Here is a 25,522-nt window from a genome sequence, read left to right as displayed (position 1 = left end):
AAGAAAATAATTTTGCCTTTTAAGTGCTTTTTTTCACGATTTTAGTGCTTTTTAATCCGGACTATTTATAAGTGTACTTTTGGTCTAATTTGATACAAGTAAACAAGTGCAGAGTTTACAAAGTGGTAGAAAACATTTCACTTTATACTTTATTTTTAATAAATTAACATATTGATGAACCAGAATGAAATAGTCACGCTTCTCATAAATAAATGAATTATTTTCATTTAATTTTCTTAGTTTAACTGGCACCTGGCTACAAAAAATTGCCTAGATTGGGTAGTTATAGATTTAAAATTTATCTAGTTCAGAATTAAAATATTTTAAATCTGAACTAGTCAAACCAGTAAATTAAAAAAATTTATGGTTTTGATTTCAGTTTAAGACAAACCGGTCGAGCGTTTGCAAAATAAATTAAATTCAAAGAACGTCAACTTCACCGTATAAATCTTCAAAGTTGCGGTTTAATACTACTTGTTTTATTCGCCGGTAAAAGTTAAGCCCATAAAACACTAAATTATTAGTCCGGCAGGGCATAAAACCGAGAAAATATGATTTAAATATGACGTTTTCAGTAAGTTTCAACCTTTTATGTCCCGAAAGGGACCCGTAAAAGGCGCCGCACGTAAATTTCCAGATTTTCGTTTTAAAGGGCAAAAACAATAGGGACCGTGTTAATTTATTAACTTTTAACTAAGGTTATGAACTGTATGTAATTAAGAAACAAAATAGTGCTAAATTTACTGTATAGTAGGTACACACCCTGTGAACGTGGCCTGATCGACCTTATTTATGGCTGAACATCGTGTCTGAAGGTACAGTCACATCAAAAGGGCCTCGGCTCGGTAAAAGGGCACAACATAAGCGAATTACATGTCACGCCTTGGGGCGGAGCGCGAATGTTGAATAAGACATGTTACCCAACATATATTATGCATTTGCCTGGGCCCCGTCTGAAGGGAAAGGTCGGGCAGACGTGAAAAATTACCAGGGACGGACTTAATCCTATATATGGTGTCACTTTTGTTCTGATAATGGTTTTGCAGCAAAATATAACCCTGATGGGGGCTATATTTTCTTTAGTGATATTAAAATTGACGTAATTAATTTCAAAAATTTATTAAGTCCAGACAGGCAAAAAAGTGGAGGCGCCGTAAAATTGACAGGACCGTACCCAGGTACCTTAAATCAGACGTCACACACCTCATATGGTTAGTGATCGGGGATGTGGGTCGGTTCTGTACTAAATTAAACTCGGATCGGGCTTACCAAACCAAAGGAAAGCGCCGAAATGTAAAATTTTATAGCCCGACCGCGGTGGTCCGAAAATAATTAAAAAAACACATTTACGGCGGCTCTAAAAAATCGGGATGCCTTCCTAATTGCTTATTACGGATTTATATTGATTTTCGGTCTTGATAAGCTCGAGATGGAACCCTATCTTTTCGAGTGGTAAATGGAGTTGTTCTCTTTTCGGCTAATTTCGGTGACTCGAAAGGAAATTGATTACATGTCAACGCGGGTCACATATCGTGAGAGGACCAATTAAATTAAAATTTATAGTGATAGAGTGAAAGACCTGAAAACAAGCAAGAAAATATATTTTAAGTAACTTAATAAGTCAAAAATTTCAATTAGTTACGTAAGTTGGGGGAAAAAATATTATTTTGACACCCTGCACAATTTGTAACCGTAAAAAACAACTTTCCCTGCTTCAACTATTAGTATTTTGACTATAGTTTTCATTAGAACCTACTTGGGTATATTATACAGTGTGTCCATAAAGTATGAAATAAACTCGATTACAATTCAGGGATGATACATTCATTCAATCTTTCAGAAAAATGTTGTTATGTTATTATTTTTAAACTCGCATTTTTTGAGAAAAAAATTAAATATGAACTGAACTATAATAAAAAACAATAATTAAAAAATTGAATTAAAAAAAAAATAATTATTTTTTTAATAGATTAAATTCCTAATTTGAGCGAAATTTTTGTGTACTTTTTCCAAAAATTATCCTTAACTTGCTTATTTGACAGTTGACGACCAAAAGTGATATGCTCATTTAAGATAATCGATGACACCGTTTGGCCGCTAGAGGGCGTCAAAGTCAAGCTTCACCTTCAAAGGGATTTAACCACTTTCGCTTTAACCTAAGATAACTCAATTATTTTAATAGTTACGACAAAATGTCACTTAAAGGTAAAATATAGTCCAGACCAAAGGCCTTTCAACGATATATTCAAAAAAAACTCATTGGTGTGATAGTTTGACCGCTAGAGGGCGTCAAATTCAAGCTTTCTGACAATTTTGCTTTTAACACAGTTTTTGAGATAATTCCCGGAAACTAAAAATTGTTTTTCACTTTTTTGACACCCTGTAGTCAGCCGCTAATCTGAGACATCTTGTATCACCTTGACATCCATTTTGCCATGGGTTTTGAGGATGATCTGGAAATTATGTCAATTTTGACGGTTTTCAGTGCGTCACCCTTAAAAAATTACATTTTTACAAGACATTTTACGTCATTTTTGTATCCTAACCTAGGAATTTAGGCAGTGGAAGTTTATTTTAAAAATTCAAAAGTTATTTCTAAATTAATTCATAGACAAACGGTGACTGATATGAAAAAATCGCATTGAAGTTAAAAGTTGCATAGAGTTGCGTTTGTGGTAATAATTTCAGACCTCTAACTTGAAGAGTTCCTGAGATATTTCGCAAAAACTACAAAAAACCAAGGTAAAGTTTGACCCCTCTAGCGGCCGAACCGGGAAACTTTTCCGTGTTTGCTCAACATCACGTGAGAGCATCATTTATTAGCTTTCTTTTGTTATATGGCTCGTATATACAGGATGGTTCAAATAAGCGAGTTATTCACGATTTTCTGGAAAAGTGCAGGAAAATTACGCTCAAATTAGGAATTTCTGCTCGATTTGAGGAGCCCAATCAAGGCTGCTAGAGCAAAAACAATTCAATATCGATACAGACATTTTACATCAAGTAGGCCTAGAATTTGAGGTAGCTTCCAAAAATCTAATAAAAAATGGGTCATCCTATTTAAGAAATTATAAGTTTGGTTTGCTGCTCAAATTTGGCACACCCTGTATACTAATGGATTATCTAGGAAAAAACAAACTTTGCGACCATAAACCAAACACCAGCATGGTGTGTACGGTGTTTTTTAATTTTTTTTTTTTGAAAACAGCTGAATATCGACATAGGATATGCTATATAAAAAATATCCAAAAACTTAAATAGAATCCATAAATTCAACAAAAAATTGGGGTTCTCATTTGGAAATGTCAACTGGAAGGTCGTATTTCAATTTTGGGACACCCTGTATATCTAATTTTTTGTCTCAAAAAATGCGTGTAATAGTATATTACGTAACTAGTGCTGTAAGAAGCATTTTAGGCACGAGTCGCGTAGCGGCGAGTGTGTAATTCCATGAGTGCGTCCATGAGTATATTTTACACGTATTGACATCATATTTGAACTAATCATAGGTATTATGCCACTAAAGAAAAAAATAATAACGTAATAAAAAAAATTCACAAATCATGTTACTTAAATAATTATTAGTGTTGTTCTTAAAATAATTATTTATGGTGACATTACAGTTATTAAGAAGAACGGGAAAACTTTCAGTAATATTACTTGATGTGTTTGCTATTGCAGATGATATTCTAGACAAAGTGGTAGTTACTTAAAACAGTATGGACAATACATCTCCATCTAATATACTCTGATAAAGAAAGAAATGTAAACAAAAGCAATTTTTCCCAGCATTAGAGCGATAGTTTACTTTATGGACACACTGTATATCAATATATTGACGTAATTATTGGCATTAGTGTTTTTTGAATTATGATCCAATATAAGGAAATTGGCTTGACAAATGTATCTAATACGTGTGTAATAGTTATAGTTGTGCACATTAATGAGACTGACCTCTAAAACTAAGGTCAAGATAATTAAAATAATATGTTTAAAGGAATTCAATGTTAAAATAAACAGAGAACCATTGCTCCCCAGGAGATAAAATATCAAATAGGGAGACTAGTGCTTCCAAGAAAGATAAAACATCCAAAAAAATTCATGTTTCCTGTCTTGTTGCCAGATAAATCACATTTTATTGTAGCAAACGTAGTATTGAAGAGTATTTTATTATTTTTACCCAACTTTAGTAAGATCTCTTTTTTTTTGCTTCAGTCATATTCAAAATACAGACATACTTTAGATTTTGCTTTTAAAAACACCTGTGTATGTTATTAAAAATCATTTCTGTTGTCAGGAAAACTGCATTTTAAATCTTTTTTTCACACTAAGTTTCCATGAGCAATTTTCTATACTTCTGGTGTATCCAGATAGAAATACCCATTTATTATAGTTCTGACTTATTGCAAAAATGAGGATTTTGCAGAAAATCTTGCCGGATATTTGGGTGGAAATAATTGATAATGATTGATGATGACACTTGAAAGTATTTGGTCAATTTTTTAAATTACTATCTAAATAGAAAATATGAAAAATGGTTAGTTAGAAAGTTTCAACTTTCTAGCAAAAAATTGCAGGATAAAATTGAGTAATAGGATTTGAAATTCTTAATTTTGGCCCTAGATGGCGTAACTCATATAGTAAATGAAAATGCGGAAAATTGTTTAAGAAAGAGCAATAAGAAATATCAACGTTCTATGTTACTTTTATAGTAATAGATTTAGCATTTTTACCACACAAAATGATGGTGTTAGAAGCTTTATTGCAGTTGGTAAAAGAACACATAAAGTTAAGAAAAATAAATGAAAAAGTACACCTTTTTAACTAGTAATGTTTAGCTTTTAGTATTTTTAAAGTTTAGTTTCGTATTTCCTAAATAGATAAAGGATGAAAAATTGACATTTTTAAGATATTTAAGATTTTTCCATTTATTTTGTAAGATGTTTCCACCTAAAACATTACTTTAAAGCCCTTTTTAACTGCTCTTCCAATAGCTAAAATAAAACTTCGGACACATTCCTTTTTTGTAAGACTAAAAACGTTTGTGAGCTATATCTTAGTTTGGTTATTCGTTTCAGAGATAATTTAATAACCATCTGGCAACATTTACAAAAATCTTGTAGAATTTGCCTTAATATACAGGGTGTCAAAATATCTGAACCTACCGGTGTGTTCTTGGGATGAACACTGAAAAGATGATGAAATTATCTAGAAGACAGTTTTTTATGTCAAACCTCTTTATAAATATATCGAAATATCAATATATCGATAATCAATAATTTTTATTTTATTTTTTGAAATAGTAGGTACTATCTTACATTTGTCATGTCATATTGCAAAACATAACATTTTTATCCCCTGGTATGCAATTTTTTTGGTTTTTCTCTCCAAAACCATTCATTCTCAAGATCACCGAAATATTCGATAATTCAAAGGAATCGCCAGTAAAGTAATGATTCGAACAGTTAAACCTTCTTCTTCAAACTTCTTGAATAATTGAATATATTTCTTGGTTAGTTTCTTGTTTGTTATTATTGTAACACTATTCCGTTTTCCAAAATTCTATCTCCACTCAATACTTAATAGAGATATAGTTGGTGTTTTCTGTTAACAGAACACCTGGTATAACAATTTTACAGAAAAACTCATGAAAACTAAGTTCTAACAAGCCTATTGGTGTGTGTCTGATTTAATTATTCTGAAATTGAACATAATGCATTGTTCCATGAAAATACTTGGCAATAACGAATTTGTGCTTTAGCAAGGATCGTAAAATTAGAGAAATAGTATTAAGTTAACTAATAGGTTTTTGTAAGTGATTAAATACAATGCAGGCTCTGACATTACTGGCATTAACAATTTACTAGAAAGCCAATCTGATTAACTGGCAGAAAATAAGGTTAGAAATTTTCCCCCACTTTACTTGCATGTTAACTAGGAAGTTACTATCTAATTTTATTTGTGTTAACTGATTTCATGGTCGTTTACTGTTTTGTTAAACGCAATATATTACCATTTCTTGAGAGTGGATATTTACATGGTTATAATCAAGTTTCCAGTTGGTTTTAGAATACACAATCAAATAAGTGATTTCTAGTGACATCTGGTTGTCCAGTATTTTGCATAAAGCATTCACTGTGTTTTATTAAAGTGCCAAGTTAGCGACAAACGATGCAGGCCATAAAGAACCACCATTCACGTTGAATTTACCTTACCATTTATCGTCGTTTGTTTATTTGCGTAGCTGCTCGAACCGTTTCGTTCGAAATTAAGAAGTAAAACTCTCGGGGGCTCTAACCAAGCCGCATACAGACAGAAAAAGCGAGACCGCAGTGTTAAAAACGTCAAAAATCAAACAGACACTCCAAAAACACCGAACCCTTTTGTTAATAAGCCGTCAAACTAGGAGCCGCCGTCTTTCGATCTCCAACAATTAACCACCTTTTTAAACGTTCATTAACAGAAACACAATTTTTCATTTAGTTTTTTGTCGCAGAACAAACGAAAATCGAAGTAGGCCGAAGCTTTAATACTCGATCAAATATTTGTCCGGGGGCTTCCTTTGACTACGGCCCGCCATGTTTGCAGAACATTCTTTTGTTTACCCAATAATCAATTTGGAAGCTGCTGAAGAGCTTACCGACTTTGGTCGACGTTCCGCTGTTTTAGTGTCGATTCTTACAAGAGCTTCGCGGAAATTTGCCATAGTTAAGAAGAGCGAAGAGAATACACATGAAATGTGTTCGTACCACTTATCGGCGGTACTGCTTTATGTTAATTAGATGTCGCCGATGGACCAAGGAATTTCTCTATTACAATCGTCTTCTGGTATCCGGCAGCACCATGATTAACAATACCTTTAATTACTGGAATTAATTTTTTATAAATCCAAAAGAATAATTGTAAAGGCAGGCACTTTCCGCGATTATTACAAAAGCTACAAGATTCTTCAAGAATTTTCCAATTTACTCTTTGCATAACTCCAGAACTTATATTCAACCTAGAGGGTGTCTCTCAAACCATTTTTCATAAAATGTCATAAATATGGAGTATTATATACCCACGTGAAAATTGATTACCATGATTATCAATAATATTACAAATTTAGTTGATCTACACTAAACATATCATGATGAGTTTGTCTCGTTTTCCATTAATACTAAAAAATGTTTCAATAAAATAAAGAGCAACTTACCGAAGACAGAATGATGATGATGAACAGTTGAATTTCTAGAGATTACGGATTTACGAAATTTTTTCTCCAATAATGTCATGTAGCTTAATTTTGCTAAAACCACATGTTTTCTAATATAACATCGTCGACAGTAACCAAACCGAAACAACGTGGTTTATGAATGCTTTTACTGCATAGTTCTTACTAAACAGTCACTTTTTATTTTCGTAAATTTCTTGTGGATTGTTGTGTGTCACCAAAAACGACAACATTGTTTATTAACCAAAAACGCGCTTTATCTGAAAAAATGTCTTCAAGCTATTTTACATCCCAAATGCCGTTTTGGTATAGACAAACTTTGGTTTTTCAAACATCAACATTTTCTGCATTTTTTGCTGTATGATATCGAATTGCTGGTGCCTGTACTTGGTATCCTTTAAAGTGTCATCACGCTTAAATGTATCAACGATTCGACCAACAGCAAGCTTAGAAAGACAATGTATTATTGTATTATATTTTTTACGAAGCGAACTTCTTCTTAGTTTTTTGAGGTGTTTCTTCGGTGACACTGTCCACTCTTTCTGGCTTCTTAACTTCTTCCTCCTTTGTTACAATTTCAGTTACTTCTTTGTCTCCTCTCTTCTTCAAAACTTGCTACTACTGTCACTTCCTGGTTTTGGGGCAACTCTTCTGAGTTTTAACTTCTTCAAGGGATTGTTCTTTTCGTGTACATTACTTGAGTATTTAGGCGTTTTTCTTCTTTTGCTGTTGTCATGTTTCTCTTTACGAAGAGTTCTCTTCTATTGCACTCTCTTCTTATCGATAACTATACTCTTTTGAATTTCCATAGGTAATTCTTGGTGTAAAAGGGTTTTTCAAGAAGTTGTGTTCTCTGGTGCTTTCCACTTCTTGTAACTTCTTGTAGGTTTCTTACCTTCAGCTTCTTTGGTAGGTAATAATTTGTGTTTTTTTAATTAAACACTTTTTTTGGTTTTTAACTCTCTCTTCGTTTAAGTTGGCTTCTTATCAACTCCAATCTCCACCACTGTGGTTTGTGTGACTTGTTCAGGAAGCTCTTCAACAGTGGAGATTGGCTTCTAGTTCTGCAAGAGGTTGTTGCACTTCAACTGTTACGGTTGTTTGAGGTGTTTTTCTTTCTTCCTCTATTGTAACAGTTTGAGTAGTTTCTTCTTTATCTCGCCGGCGTTTTTTTATTCAACTGAGTTCTACTTTCACCTTTATCTATAACAACAGTACATCTGCACTTCTTCAATTATTAGAAATTATTCTTCTACTGGAATCTTCTATTTTTCGACTAGTTTAACTTCTTTCTACTGGTTTTGTAGTTTAGGAGCTACCTTAAGTAGTAATGTTCCTGAGTCGTTACAACTTCGTCGGGTGTTTCCTCAGAAATTGTGACTACAGTTTCAAGCTTTGTGCATTCCTCTTCTTGTGTAACAATTTCAGTTACTTCTTCCTTGTCTGTCGCCTTTTTTCTTTTTGATTATTATCTAACACCTTCCGGTAATAATTTTTATAAACAACACAAATGAGACAGTGTTGTTGGAGACAATTGTAAAATTTTCTACAATAAGCATCTTTCAGAAGCAAATCATGAATACCACTGACAACTCTTTAATTAAAGAATCTTCTAAATCTTGTGATTAATATTTACATTCACCTTTAACTGAAGACACTTAAACCTGTCATAAATTTCGTTTCTTAGAGGATTTTAATAATTATTATTGAATGCTTCCACAACACTTCTTGTTTAGCATTTTTTCTCTGTCTAAGTGTTTATTCACCTGCATCAGTAGTAGTGCCCATCTCTCTCAGTGATGTTGAACAGCAGTAGACTGAGACTCTATCCTTGTCATATCCTTGTGCTTTGCTTCTGTTGTTGTTAATTTTGTTCTGGTGTTGTTTGTGGTGAGCTCTCTAACCATCTCCGTGATGCTTGCTGGATCTCTGTCCAGCTTTATCTTATCGAATGCCTTCGTCAAATCTACAATACAGGTATGCTGGTTGTTATACTTTATTGCCTTCTCTACAACCTGCTTGACAACAAACACTGCATGTGTACACTGTATGTTGCACACCAGAACAGTAGAAAATGGACCATCATCGTTGTACTTTGGCGACCCAGAGAAACGAGAAGTAGAATTAGGCCACCAAAGCGCTGGATCGATGATATCAAGGAAGAATAGGTCGAATGTGGTTCCGGATGGCACAAGACCGACAGAAGTGGAAGAGACGATGTCCAAGAAGCCTATGTCCAAAAACGGATGGAAGAAGCCTGAAGAAGTAGAAGAAGAGAAGAAGAACAACAAAACATCAACAATTCTGTTATACTCAGTATCTCAACCCTAGGTAACTGTAATTTGGTAAAACCAAAACTGAAGCAGCTGATGCTGGAAACTGCTTCTAAAAGCTGAAACGGCAACACTGGCCGTTAACCCAAAAAAACCTTCTTAAAAGGGTTATTGAAAGACATCTTTAAGTCGATCGGGACGGCGGGAACAAATGCTGATCGCCTCCTGGACAAAATCGAGTTGACAAGACGGTCGGCGTCGTTCGCCTTACGGTCCTCGGCGTTAAAGGCGAGAATTGACAAAAATCGAGTGAATATCGGCTCGCTTTGACTTTACGGCCCGATGGAGCAAAAATTAATCGGTCGACGAAAAAACTGTCTTTCAGGGCACACTAGGATGGGCACGCATTTAGACGGGATCCTAAAGACCGGTGCTGGGAACCTTTTTTTGAATATATTATTAGCCAATGTGCGTAGGGGTTTTAAGAAGCCACGAATGTGTTGCTTTACCTGTTTAAAGGGTACAGAAAAATCTAATAACTTGTTAAAAATCTCATTATTTTGAATTTCTTTTTCCCTCCATATTTTTCATTAATAACTCCATAAAATATCATTTAGGATTTCACCAATTCCTCAAAGAAACCCATCTATTTGACGTTTCATACATTTACACACAGACAGTTATGACAGCTGTCACGTGACGCAAGCAATAAAATGATTCTTAACGTTTCAACTGTCAAATTTGGCTCCGTGGAGCTTTAAACACCACATCCAGTGTAATTTCTCAAAAATAACAACTATTTCAAATTTTACAATTTGAGGTCACTGGTGAACGGGTGTCGACAGTTATGACAGCTGTCACGTGACGTAAGAAAAGTATAAACGTGTTTCTTAACGTCAGAATGATTGTCAAATTTGGCTCCATGGAGCTGTAAAGACTACTTGCAGGGTGGTTCCTCCAAGAAACGCATCTACTTGGCATTTTATAATTTCCAAATTCTGTTACTTAAATTGTTGCTTTTGATGTGCACTTTTTTCATCATTTTCTTGGAATTTTCTTAAAAAAAATCTGGAAATTTTCCATCTGTAGCCATCAGAGAGACATACTGTATACGCGTTATCACAGAACGCACATTATCTCAATATAAGAAAAATCTTTAAAGATTTTGAAAAATTGTCAAAACTGGCTGATCCAATACCGACAAGTTAACCATTAGCGTTTTATTTAAAGTAGCGTGTATACTTAATCAATAAGACCTTTACAATACGATATTTAAATTCACATAAAATTACCTTAAAATGCCAAATTTATAGATCGACTGTCATTGTCAAAAGAAAAATATGCATTAAACTGTCCTTTTGCAATGTTGCCACACTCGGAAATAGCATAGTTAAGATATTATTTTATTATTGCACCGTGTAAACTTTTAAATCATCTAATAGTTCTAAATTGGTTTAGACATAACTTAATGCTGGCATTTCAGTGTTTATTTAAATACATGTTTGCACAAAATTCTGTTGGATGATTTTTTAAAAGATAAACAAATACATTGAAATATTATACAAGATAAAGTGGACTAATAAAGAAATATTTAACAGGGTTAGCAATAAACAAATAAGACAATTCCAGCTTCAGTTTTTATTAAAAAGCTATAATAAATTCTGGTCTAAAATACGATTTATTATAGTGAGTTTTTGTTGACATATTATTCCAAAAATTTGTACACTTTCTAACAAGTTCTTACCAACAATACGATTATGTCATTAAAACTTTCTCTGGAAACCATATTACGGTAATAATACAATTTCACAAATGCATACATACAAATACACCCTTATTAGAGAAATAAAACCCCAATTGTGTTATGAAAGTTGGGCAATTTTCGTGAGTTTTATGGTTATTTCTATTATTTTTTGTTTCGTTATTATATTAGAGAGTATTATTACTTTGGTTCTGCTACTAGTTTCCGTAGAAATAGATGATTAATGTCTTACAAAGATGAGGCTATGAGTAAAGGGAAAAAAATGATAATTCGAAGTTTTCGTGTTTTTTCTAACGCTTTAAAAGTGCGTGTTTTTCACCTAAAAATCGCTTTTTTCCACCATGGCGTGCTGAAAGTAAATTTTTCTAAATTGTCTCGTTTTCTACTGAGTTATAAATAAACCCATGATTTGTTTCATTATCCCAAATTGAAACCATTTAGGGTGAATTAGCCTCATTTTTCCAACTAAGAGTATTGGTGTAGCTAGGAGAAAAACCATTTTTCCCTAATTCCATGTTTATGAACCCCATCCGGTAATCGAGCAACCCATAGCGTAATACCTTAACTACTAGAATGTATAATAAGCCGCTTTATAGAGTTATTACGTCTAATTGAACGTCATTGGCGAAATTAATGGTTTCAATCTAGAAGAGGATAGGCTATATTTATAACACTTCCCTTCTATTAAATGCACACTTCAACTAAGGAAACAAAGAATCACCGCAAAGTGCCACATGCAGAGATTCTCGTTAGTTTTTTATTATTCTCATTTAGTTTCGTAATTACACGATCAGTTCTTAAGGCTGTATGCAAAAATTCTCCCCTCGTATCTTACAAGAAAATAGTGATTAACTTTGGTGAACCTTCCCGAAATACACGAATAAATAACCATAAATGTATTGTTTTAAATTAATTTTATTCATACCGATCAAACCTGCTCTGTTAAAACTCTAGGGATTATCATCCAGGGGCGTAGTTGAATAAATTATTACAATCAACTTCGAGTAATGTATACCAGTGTGTACAGGGTGATTGTATATATTTTACTCAATAGCTCCGTTATGAATTTCATTTCAGAATCGACATATCTCAATCCCAGTTTTGATTATGTTAAATAAAACACCCTATATTTTATTTGCTCGATATTTTCGAAAAATAACACATTTTAGTTTTTTTTATTTATATTTTTTGTTTGTTTTTTCTGGCGCACCCAATGCTGAATAAAATTTTGACATTTCGAAAATTTGAAATTGTAAAATACACGTCACTGTAAAGGCAAGTTTAGGTTACTAAATTTTTTAATTTTCTATTGAGTTCCAAATATGGTTCATGTAGGTATTCCAAACACAAAATTCTTACAAAGCTGTCTAAATATAAAGATCAACTGCTCACCTTATACACACTGTATACGTTAAAAATACTGCTGTAGGTAATGGCTGTAGTTAAAATAGCAAAATTATGTGTTGTACTTGTTTGTGGGGATTATAATTTATTCAGAGAAAAAGCCATCCAACTTGGCTAAACTCGCAACTGGAAACGTCTTACGTTTTCCTCTTTCACCGTAAAAAAAAGAAAAACTAAAATGAATTTTTAACGATTCGAGTTTCCTCCTGCACGATTGTTTTCCTTATTTTCGACACCCGTGACATTTCCCGGTGCGCTTAGCGTGTCTGGCCCATATTTTATACCTTTCTGGCGTGACAATACCACATAAACCAAACACCTAAGAACATTACTGGCCATTTCAATGTTGTATTAACACTACGGAATTACGCAGGGTTTGCTGGAAAACGCCCCAGTCGGGGTCCGCCTTAAGGGTGAAAATCCCCTGGCTAGGGTTCCACTTTGAAACGCGATCGGCGCTAAACTTCCTGGTTTCCTGCCAGAGAAAAATGAGCTTTATGGTTGTAGAGACCTGGTGAAATTGCGGGAAATTATATAGGGAAGACATTTTCCTTAGCGTGCGATGAGAAAGCGCAGGAAAAACAAAAATCGGTACAGTTAAGTTTGATGTTTATCACTGCGGTGTTTTCTTATACAGTGTGTTCCAGTTAAAGCAAACTCTCTCTAGTAATAATTTGAGAATTGTTATGTTTATAACAAAGAAATCTTAAACACCTACTTATTTTCCATCAGAATGTTTTCTGATGTACCTAGGAATCAAATATGAAACTGTCAATTTGACAGCTTAATGCTATTAATGTTGAAATTCAAATTTTATGTGGGATTTCTTATCTACTTTGTCCTGAAAACTCTTAGAAAAGTATAATCTTTATATGTTAACTCCATGGAGTCAAGTTTGTCAGTTCTGACTTTAAGAAACACTTTCATATTTTGCTCGCGTCACGTGACAGCTGTCATAACTCACTCACCAGTAATCTGAAAGTATAAAAAATGTCAAATCTCTCTCAAAAGGGAATTGCACTGTAAGTTAGGTTAGGTTCATTAAACGTCATACCTAGTTCAGTTCGTCAAAGTGGTCCACTTTTTTGCAACCACACGAATTAAAAGCTTCTTGAACTTTTTGACGTTGCCAAAATGACCGAATCAAGAGTTTTGGCTTTGGCAACGTTGAATTGAATGTAATTTTCAAACTTTTCCACGTGGAAAAGGTGTTTTAGAGTCTGAAAAACTGAATTTTTCTCGGTTTGTGAAAGTTGAGCACCAAGATCACTCGTTCAAAATTATACTGCCTGTATTGTAGAAAAGCCATACTTTTCACTTCATTTTTGGAATCAAATAATTTTTGGAAAAAAGAAAATTCTCGATAATTTACTGTTTTTCGTATGTCATATTTGATTAGGACGCAAAAAAATATACGTATATTATTATTTTTCAAAAGACTAATGGCCGTTTGCGCCATTCGCCTAAACAACGTTTAAAATCTACTCACTGATTAGCTCTCTAACATTTGCATGTCACTAACCAACTCTAAAGTGTTTAGGCTGACGGTGCAATCGAGCATAAGTTTAACATAACAAGAATTAAAAAAAAAGATTCAAATTTCATAGTAACATTTAAAACGCCCGCTAGATATGACGTAGACGGTTTTCAACCAATTAGGTGCTAGAAGCCACTTCTATCATCAGCTTTTTCTAGACCCGCTTTCGTGTTGCCAGTTTGTAAACTTTTACCGATTCAAATTAATTTTGACAAATTAGAAACGATAAAAGACGGTCTTTATTTCTATAAACATCTCAGTGTTTACAGTTTTTAAGTTTATAACAATCACTAGACTAAAGACATTATGTCAAATTGACATCAAATTACTTTTGTTCCAGTGAAATAAAAAAGTTGTCATGTCGTGCTATAAAACGTGTTATTGAGATTTGAGTTTGAGGTTATAAATCAGCTGATCGGAAGATGCTGTCAACCATAAGTCAGCCATGGCCAATAAAACTGCTGAAAGTCGTCTACGTCATATACGCGGCAAAACTGTCGATTTGAATTTATTTACGCATTTTCAAAGTCCTGTAAATTACCAAAAAAGCCTTTTTTGTAAATAATCTACAAATTCCGACACTTCAGGCTTAAGCTTTCCAATTTATATGCATTGAAACGCAGTTTTTCATTATGTGGGATGAGCCCATTCTAATGAGAGAAATTCAGAACAACCGTAAGTGTTAATTGGTTTTTGTTTCGGATAATATTGATAATAATAATAAATAACTGGCAAAGGTGTGGTTATTTGTAATGAGTACCTAAATACAAAGTTGTATACGAAATATTGACTGTAACCTTTTGTCTCTTACGCAGCCCAAACCAAACTGAACTTAAAAGCTTGAAATGATGGTTAATAACTTTCTGATTTATTTTTGTTTCCTCAATATATATCTGAAACAAAGTGGCATATGGAAGGGAATTATGAAGAGAAATGTGACAGGAACCTGCCATTGTCAGCTTCTTCTGTCACACTTCTCTTGAGAATTTGGTTCCCTGCTTTCAAGAATAGGCTCCCTTGTTATCCTAGTCAGTCAAGGGGCACAAAAAAATATCAAACTTTTCTTAAAAGTTACCAGACAATGTTTTATCTTTGTTTCATTAGTTTAACGATATTTGAAATATGAAATATAAAACAAATTAAGCCACGACACCTTTATATGTCCTTCAGATAATTCTGTCAAATAAAGAGCACATAGAACGAGAGATTAAAACACGAGTAGCCATTCTAAGGCCGGTGGTCCAACCTTAAACGACATTTTATCTATTTAATGGAATATTTATACAGTTTGTCTATTAAACTTATCGCCATAAGATTCCACGTATTACTTCTGAAACACAAAGGTTTCAAATCAAAGCGGTTTTTTATCTTGAAATTTGAAAGTTAGCTTCCACTATTCAAGATAAGTTCGCCTACGAAGAACTTTCTCAACCGCTTATATAACTTGTCTCGTTGCCATCATGTCTAATAAAGTTGCCATCCTTGTGTACAATCGATTAGGCAACAACGCACTTGGTGGAAATAAGCACTTACTATTCACCAAACAGATGCAACTAACCGCAATATGAATATTTTATGATTGGAAAAATTGCCAACGCTTTTAGAACTCGAATTTTACACGTTATTGAAGTCTCTTTTTATTTTTTGTACAATACATTAATCCAACAACTCTTATTATTACACATCTCGAAGACAAGCACATATTATTATAATTAGCGATTGTTGTCTTAACAATGTTTTGGCGTTCGCATAACTGAATATCGTAATAATATGTGAATCGAAATGGTTACGCCCATTTTGACGAACCTTTTGTTGGGCACCTGCCAAAAAGACCAGTAAAAAAAAACGACCAAAAGAGCCGATTCAATCTTGAAAAATTTACGAGACACAAGACAATCTCGTCTCCAGTAAAAACTAAAAGCACCACCAAAATGGGGGTAATAAAAAATATATGTGTACAAGCGCCACCACGACGGGGGGCGGTTTTTGACCAGTGCCGCGGGGGTAGTCGGTAATAACCCAAACCAAAAAAAAGTGACACTTTGACTTGCCGAGATTGTTTATGGGCTAGTTTAGCCCGGTTTTTACGTTTTGTCGACAGGTTGTAATAGTAATTTCTGGTTTCTACCTGTGGGGTGGTACTTGACTTTACAGATAAGAACCACCCTGCAAAATTATAGTTCTAGGTTTACCACTACTATAAATGGTTAAAAGGAAGAGGAAATAGACTTAATAAGGGTCGTTAAAAGTCAACAAGGGTGGTAGAAAGGGATATTTTGGTTTGGTTTTTTCACTAGTCTTAAGCAGGTTTTCCAGCGCAGTTTGATGCCAAAGAAATTGATGAATTTATTTATAAAGCAGCTTCAAGAAGGTTATCAGTATAAAACAAAATTTTATGTCAAATTTACTTTCAAATAATTTTACTTTCTATATTTGACGAAATAAGAGTGGTTGTATTTTCATTCAACATGTTTTATCAAACTTGCTGTTTTGCCTATAGCAAACACTTAAAAACAAAAAAAGTAAAGTTTATTTTTTGGCAAATTGCCCCATAAAGAGAGCAGAAGCCATGTTCCCCTAGTTAGATAGGGGATTCAGGAAGGAAGGAAAGTTTATTTTTTAGTTTTTGGCACATCTACAGGAGGTTTAATGTTTCATATCCTCCAGGTCCCTAATTATAGTAAATACAATAAATATCGTTAAATTTGCTTGAAATAAGTGTTTTTTTTTTATCGATATCAATGGGTTTTGCTATAAGAGCTGAAAATAGTTTGAAGTAAAAATAATGAAACAAAATAACATCTTATTTGTTACTAAATAAATTAAGAAAATATGTATAGTTTCACGTTTTTGACACATCTGCATATTGTTGTAAAAGTTAATATTTCCTCCAAATCCTAAAAAGCTTTAATTACAGCAAAAATCATTTTGTTTTAAATTGCTTGAAATAGGCTACCATCTTAATGGGTTTTGCCGTAAAAACTGAGAATATTTTGAATCAAAAATGAACCAAAATGATATCTGACTTGTTACTCAACAAATTAAAAAAGTATTTTTTCAAAGAGAATTTTTACACAGCTCTAAATTGTTGTGAAAGCCATTTTTAGACGGTTTAAATGTTTCATTTCCTCTAGGTCCAAAAAGCTTTAGATACAGAAAAAACATCAAATAATAATATGGTTCAAATATGCTTAAAATTAATAATACAGCCACTATCTTAATGGGTTTTGCCATAAGTATTGAAGATAGTTTGAAGCAAAAATGAATGTTATTTTGTTTGTTAGTAAAGACTGGACTCACGTAAACTTATATGTTACTCATCTAAACCTAAACCAATACTAAAAGAACTCACTGGTTAATACTAACCAATACAGCAAGCAGATTACATTTATGTTTTCATATACAGGGTATTCCAAATGTTAAAGCTACTAAGATGGAATTTTGAAATATCACGTTAAACCCAAAAAATAATACAGAATTTTTAGGACCTGGGTCTTTGGTCCAGCGACATCCACCACCATTTTTTTTAATGGACCGGTTATGATTTTAATCAAAATTTACGTTCTACCAAAATTCCTATAATCATCAGCAGTTATGGTTTAACAAAGTTTTATCCAGTCAGTTTTGATAAATCTGAGTTTAAATTATGAAGAAGCTAAAAAACCTGTTAATATCCCATTAGAAGCTGGATTAGGGAAGACTTTAATCTTTCAAAATAGTTTGACATTTTGTGTCAAACATTTATAATGTGTCAAGTTCATTCTACAAGTTGAATAGAAAATGGTTCAATTACATAAAAGAGAACGAGTAACATTACTCGTGATGATCAGATATGATGACAGCAGACGTTCACATCTCCAAACAAGAGAAATATCTATCGTATACATTTTTCATCTCTACTCTTCTAATTTGACGTTCTTTAGGTATTTTAGTCAACAATGAGACCTGTTGTTTGCTCAAAGTTTAAACTCAGACTTCTCGAAACTGCCAAAATAAAACTTTGCAAAACCTTATTTGCTGATTCAAGAAATTTTGAAAGAATTAAAAAATGTATTAAAATCATTACCAATCCAAGGTGGATGTCGCTGGTCCGAAGACCTAGGCCCTAAAAATTCGTTAATCTTACGTGATATTCCAAAATTCCATATTTGTAGCTTTGACCTTGTGGAAAAAGGTAGACCGTTTCGAAACATTTGGAATACCCCGTATAAAATGAAATGGGTCTGATTACATTATATTAAGTATTACCTTCGTATATGAAGCTTTTTGACCCAATTGCCTTTACTGAATTTAATGGAAATCCAACATCAAAGATGCTTGGTAAAGACAGATAGAGATTCTGCGTAAGCTAAATCTTCATCAATAATATAAGCTGTGTTCAAATTTTCCTGTATTTACTGACCTGGAGAAGATCGAAAACAAAAGCAAATCATCCCGAGTGGGTGCCGACCGTTCAATCTAAGTAGAAAGCGGTGTTGTCCTATCTAAATTACTTTCTTTATCGGTTTTTAGCTACCGTGCTGCCACTCTTTGGGTGGCGACTCATATAAATGGACAATAATGTCCTTTTAACACTTGATAAGAACGGACGGCCGCTAAAATATTGGGCGTAGTACAATCTGCTGAGTGTCTTTGTTAATACTTGCAGGCAAAAATTCGCCGCCGAATGTTTTCCCAGACAAACTTTGTGAATGTTTACGAGAGCACTCTCGAGTGGTCCTTAAGCCCGTTAAACAGATCCTACCTTTATCCTAGCCCAAAAAGGTTCCGACTCTTTGTGTTGTGGTTCCTCTCATTATTACCTACACAATGACACGATAGGCACTTACATAGGATTAAGCGGCTTGTGGTAGCCCTATATCTCGAGTACCTTGAACGGTACCCTATTATCTGTCCTTCAGCGTCCCTTTGTCCCGTTGACAGTCTTAAGTTTGGGGGTGTTTGATGTGTTATTTATTAGGCCCTGATGTTTAGCGTGTTTTCTGTATTACCCATAGAGTAGGATTGACCATGTTAGGCACCTGCAAAATTGTCTTCTAAAGACATCATTTATCCGGGAGGGTTTTGACGTGGTGCACCTGCCTTTGGAGGTAGAGGGGGTCTTAAAACAAGCAAACTTTACCAAAAATCAACAGGACTAGTCGTAATTACCACTCTCTGTTATAGGTCTCGTCCTTATGGGTCGTACAAAGTGTCCGTTGTTGATTTTTAAAATATCTACCTTAAGGTCCCATTAAAAAATGAAATATGGATGTTTAATTGGGCATAACAACTGGGTTCTGGGCTAGGCGCCCCATCCTTAACGTTGTTAGATCTGCCAATCAGGTCCGTAATCCAACGTATTTTACTTCTTTAATCAACATCGAGTGGGTCGTATTTGTTTCACTTTTTTAGTGATTAGTGACTTAAATTTTGATATTTGGACAGAAAAACAATATTGGTTTACAGGTTCGTTAACGTTTCGAATTTTAAAACCATGCTTAAGATATACAGGGTGGTCCAAATTGATTGGAGGATACTTGAAGGGTAGAAAGTACATAAAAAATAAACGCCAAATTGTTTAATTTGCATTTTAAAACCTGAAACACCCTGTAATGGTCATTATTGTTTTTTGACTCAATACGTAAAATTTCTACCATTTACCCCAAATATATTGACTTTTTTTTATTGCCAAATGTTTCAATTTGTGAAAAATTAAACAACGGTTTTAAGTTATCGAGTTATTAAATAAGATTCAATGGGGAAGAGAATCAACATTTTGTTCAAAATAATTTCATATGGGAGTACACTCTATCTCAATAAAATTCTTTGTATCTCAGAAACCCGAATTGGTTGTCAAAATGGCTCAAGTTTTTGCTACTTTTGGTGGTGGCTGGTCTTTGACAAGTTAAACCAAATTTCTACCAGAAATCCAAAAGTATTTAAACAGAAATTTTTGCTACTTTTAGGTACTTTTGGTGGTGGCTCCCCTTTGCTACTTTTAGGTACTTTTGGTGGTGGCTGACCTTTGACAAGTTAAACCAAATTTCTACCATAAATCCAAAAGTAATTGATAATTTTAAAAATTTTAAGTTTTGGGCGAAGGTCTTATGATTACATTTAACAAAAACGTTTTGCTCAAATAAGATGGACCAAATCTTCAAGGTATGATTTCTTCTGTCTCGACAGACAACTGCACTCCTTTCAAGTTCAAAAGTATTTTAATTTCAAGTGTCAATCATCAAATTATAGAAGCCTGAAACGAGAAAATTTGGTTTAGAAGCTTGTTGACAATCTAAAGCAATCATTTTAAAAACTATTAAACTACCTAGCAAGTTCACATAATTTTTGTAAGTTATTTGAGGTTTTTCCAATATTTCCACGCATATGGCGGTCAAATCGCCATCACCTGGTTACAAAAAAAATCCCACGGAAATCTCCGCCTGAATCAAATTGCGAAATATCCGCCTCGTCATCGAAATGGAAATCGAACCCGTTCCGCCAAAAAACCATGGCAAGGAAAAGAGGAGAAAGAAACAAAAATGAACGCCGTAGAAAAGCCAATTTTCTACACCGCATTAAAACTGCCTACACCAATGACTTTCTCCATCACTTGTTTCGATATCATTTTCGGTGATCAACAAGGTGGCCCGTTGAGCACGGCATAAAGGCATAGAGAGCGGTAATCACGGGTCTCGGCCATAAACAGAGGTTCATATACATAATTATATGTTTGTTTAGCAGACAGCTTTAGGCGTGGTTCGGCGCGTTATGATCGATGGCGCCACCAGTCGCATGTAGTACCTCGCGGTACTCACCGAGGTACCCATTCAGTCCCATCCGGCTGAGACAGAAATTATGGGAACACAAAGCATAAACACAAAGTTATGTGAAAAATCGTGAATACAAAGTGTCGTTGTAATCGAATCAAATATAAAAATAGCCGCCGATAGTGTCAATAATTATCTCTTTAATTAGAATAACCAATTAATTTTGCATTTTTATCGAGCGAGTTAAATCGTTTGAACATTTACCGAAAGCGAAAACATCGACCTATAAATAAACCGCGCTCTTTGTTTGTTTAAACTATTATTTACAATCAGCGCAGCTGTTAATTAATGTTAAAACCCCATTGGGCAATTTTTATCGCCGCAATTTTTATTTTGCGTTTTATTGGTAAACATCAAGTGACTGAACAAATGACAAATTAAACTGTCGCGATAATTGCTATTAAACTTAATTCCCTTCGGTTTAAATTGGCCATCGTATACTGATAGTCGAGTTGTTGTGAGTCACACAGTGTCAAAAGCAAAACCCTCCTAGTTACGACCCTGGAAAACAACGCATATTTAATGAGAAAGGTAGGCGCCTCTACTAATCTCAACCACGTCGGACCATTTTTCGAAAGACCCGCGCATAATTTTGAAAGTCAGTGTCGTACTCAAACCTCCGTAATTGTACGTACTGTGAATGACGTCGTTTGAATTTAAACCAATCAAGCGTCTAGGAAGTGCGCGAGGCACGTCACAACCGTCAGGAATGTCAAAAGTGGATCCGAATTCCGGGCCAATCAAATCTTTAGGAAGCGCGCGGCACGTCAAGAATGTCAACGTGACCGGTGCCCATTGTTTCCCCGAGTTCGACTGGCAAAAACTATTCGAAAAATAATTTATGAAAGGTTCTGGGAACTCGGCCATCCGGAGGCCAGTCGATTTCGGTCGTGGACGGGACGATCGCCAAATATTTGCGCCACTATTAGCGCGGACAAATACATAAGGGCGAAGTTCGGGGACCTCAAAGAAAAAGGGACCAAGTTTAGAAATTAGTTTTTGAAGAAAAAAATGCGTCATCGATGTCCCTGCTGGTGGTGTTTGATTTTTTTCCCATGATTCTGATTTTTTTTGATGTAATAGTATATTACGTAACTAGTGCTGTAAGAAGCGTTTTACGGAAAAAGCACGTGTGACGTACGTAGAAATGTAAATTTTGTCCTTTTCGAGATATTTACCATTAAGTATTGAAATTTTTCATATTTGGAAGGCTTTAGCAGGCAAATGGTTGAGGTTAAGACAAAACGGTTTGCATGTTCCTTTCTTACTTTTCTGAAACCTATATTATGAACCGAATTTTCAAAAAAATCAAAATTTTTTTGGCTTTTTTGAAAATTTTTAAATTGCTCATAATATAGATGTTCTCCGAAATGGTCAAAACGTTTATTTTTTTTCCTCTATCAAAAATGCTTTATAGCTCTATAGAAGGATTTTCGACAGTTCTGACGTAATATTTGAAAACTGTCTTTAAATCACGTGACTGATGGTCACGTGACAGCTGTCATTTACTTCAGAATTGACAATGTTTACTTCAGTCAGAACGTGGAGCTATATGAGTAAAAGTGTTACGTTTCTGTTTAATAGTCATAAACTTAATGGACTTTATAACTTAATAGTCGAGTTTTTGACATTTCTGCTACATTAAAAAGTGTCTGAAGATCACCTGAAAACTGTCATTTGTGCTGCAACTGTCAAAACTTCAGTCAGAATGTAAAGCTAAAAAAGTTTTCATTATTGCTTTTGGTGTGTCAATGGTAAAATTGATTTGATAGTTTAATGATCGAGTTTATGACAGTCGTGAGGTAATTCGATTAAAAAGTGTGTGACGTGACAACTGTCATGTAAGTCATGTAGGTCAAAATTTGTCATCAGAACCGAGATCAGAACGTACAGCTATAAAAGTGAAGGTTTTCAATTATTTCGGAAGTGTCAAAGGGCGAATTTGAATTTATAGTTTTACGGAAGAATTTTTGACAGTTCTGACGTAGCAATCAATATGAAAAACGTTGTAAGGTCACGTGACGACTGTTATCTACGTCATCAATGTCAAATTGTGCCTCCAATCGGATCGGTATAGCTCTAAAAGTGAAGAGATTTATAGAAAAGTAAGACGAAAACATGCAAACCATTTTGACATATATTTTAGAAGTATTTCTCTTCGCCATTTAAGTTATAAATTTTTTTGTTGCAAACCTCTATGTTGGATAATTTTCCAGATAGAGTTCTTTTCATGCTTAGTTGACCACTCTGTACAATTTGAGTACTTTTCGAAACAAATCCTATGTTGAACAAAATAACAAGATAATCATTGTTCTCAAAAACTATAAGGTTTCGGTGTTGTGACTTCTGCTTCTTCTTTCTCTATTTTCTTAACTTTTGGTTTATTGACACTCTTTCGTTTGTGCCAAGAATTTTTTCTTTAAGTGCTTCTTCAGATTACCCGACTGATAAAATGTCCAATTGCAGTCTGGTTTCTTCAGTTTCACAAGCTGTAACTCCCCTCAATTTCTCTTTTCAGTTTGATATTTCTCATTTTTCTTCTTCCACAAAACCAGCCTGGAACACAATTGGTTATTTGACTTTCTTCTTCTTCAAACGGAGCGGATTTCATTGTGTGATTCAGTGATTCACATTTTAGAGATGAAAGTCACAATTACAACCATGATGAAAACTATTATGTAGGACTGCATTTTAAAATATCAGAAGATATTCAGTCAGATGATGGTGAATCAAAGGTAATATTTCAAAACAACTACATGAATCACAAAAGTACTTGTTCATCTTGTCTTCCAGCAATTTACTCTCACTTTGCATGTAAAACAGATAATTGAAAATGCTCAGCAAACTAAAAAATATATGATATTACATAAAAAAGTAGCTGTTAATTAGCTCCAAGAAACGAAAATATGTGTTTCCAAAAAATGATTTTGATGTGAAAAAGTGCTACATTAAAAGTTACAAAAATCGTAGTAAATAACAGGACGAATGGAACATACTACTTTAGAACTCAATTAAATCTTTGAATTAAATTATTTTTTCCTCTCGTTCTAAATGATTTTTGATTTTGCGATGTTGCCGGATCAACCGTACCAACTATCGGTTTTCAAATGGATAACAACCTTTCACAAAAACCATTTTTAAATTATATTCAGATATCTAATAAAAATCTGGTTTTTCTCAACTAAATTGAATTTAAGTCTTAAAAACGTATGCTAATTGTCTTTAGTTTTTAAACGGAATGCTCTGTGGATCCTAATATCAAAAAAACCAAAATTAGGAAGAGAATTTGGATTTAACCTGCACTACCAAGTTCAAAAAAATAATTTCAATGTTTTGACATTATTACCGTAAACCGTATCACACTTCCAAAATGTTTATAAAAACATGAACATGTATGTGAATTCACTTTTTTCATTAAGAACTTGAATTGTCTCAACGTCTACCAACTGCTTTTTCATTCTGCTTCGCCTACTGCCATTTCTTTGGTTTTGACACAAAACAAGTTACAAAGCTTATACTAGCGTGTATCTAAATTAAGAGATTTTCAAAGTAGTTTACGGCTTTAATCATCACTTTAAATAACGTTTTTTTTCCGCGCGTTTGTCCTGGTTTAGTGCATTTTTCATCGACACCGCGTCCTCAATCGCCGAGATATGTTACGTGATCCGTTTATCTGATAATAAAGAAGTGACTCTTATTTCGCCGTAATCATTTATTTTGTCTTGAGTCGGTTTTTGCCTATACCTCGTAAAGGAATTTGCAGCTTGAGTGAGTGTACAGAATGTTGCTCGTATAGACAGTCGCTCGGAATTTTCGCAAAGAAATTAGTTTGATTGGCATATCCAACGCTGGGTGCTTAGAACGCGTTTTGTTTTTCCATTTTGGTGCCATGCATTAGACTGCACCTTAGTTTCAGTGTACGCAATTTACTACCAATTTAAGTTCTAAAAGGAACCTTATTAAGAGAGTGTATGTAAGCAATTTGATGACACAACCTTAAAAAAATAAGCAATTTAAATTTTTATGCCTAACTAAGAGTCGGTTTTGACCCTGTTGAATGGATTTAATTCCAAAAGTCCACTTATTTAATAATTATTATTACATTCAATTTAAGTATCATAAATCCAAAGTATTGCATTAGTGAAACTATACTATACACTACATACTTAGTAGGATATAATTGCAGTTCACATTGTCTAAACTATTCTTTATTTTCAGTTAAAAGAAAAGTCCATAGATTTCCTGGTACGTACCCATTTTCCTTATTAATTTTAATTAATTTAGAAATTACTGTAGTATTTATTGATAATGTTAAGTAGGTCCTACTAGGTATGTAGATATCACACGACAACAAACCACTAAATTTTCCGGACAAAAAAGCCGGAAGCAATTAGATTACCAGTAACCGATTCGATAAAACCTAAATCCGTAAATTGCTTTTTCGGCTTATTAAGAGAACAACATCCCCACTGGAATTTCGAGTGAAAATCCCCCGGCTAACCTTCGAACCCTGCTAATTATCCA

The 25,522-nt window shown here is 34.0% G+C and overlaps 1 protein-coding gene across 4 annotated transcripts in view; it reads left to right on the top strand.

Moving 5' to 3' along the window:
- The window catches only part of bi (T-box transcription factor bifid), a 104,211-nt gene that overhangs the window by 47,380 nt on the left and 31,309 nt on the right, over nucleotides 1–25,522 (top strand). For 2 of the 4 annotated variants that reach the window (XM_081974647.1, XM_081974646.1), the window contains exon 6: nucleotides 25,217–25,243. The exons of the other annotated variants lie outside the window; for them this stretch is intronic. In XM_081974647.1, the coding sequence (XP_081830773.1) occupies nucleotides 25,217–25,243 (27 nt within the window). The remainder of the gene's footprint in view (nucleotides 1–25,216; nucleotides 25,244–25,522) is intronic. 4 annotated transcript variants of the gene reach the window in all.

Source organism: Ips typographus, linkage group LG3 (assembly GCF_016097725.1).
Source record: "Ips typographus isolate SLU linkage group LG3, UJ_Ityp_2.0, whole genome shotgun sequence".
Taxonomy (NCBI): Eukaryota; Metazoa; Arthropoda; class Insecta; order Coleoptera; family Curculionidae; genus Ips; species Ips typographus.
This window is presented reverse-complemented; position numbering and strand designations above follow the sequence as displayed.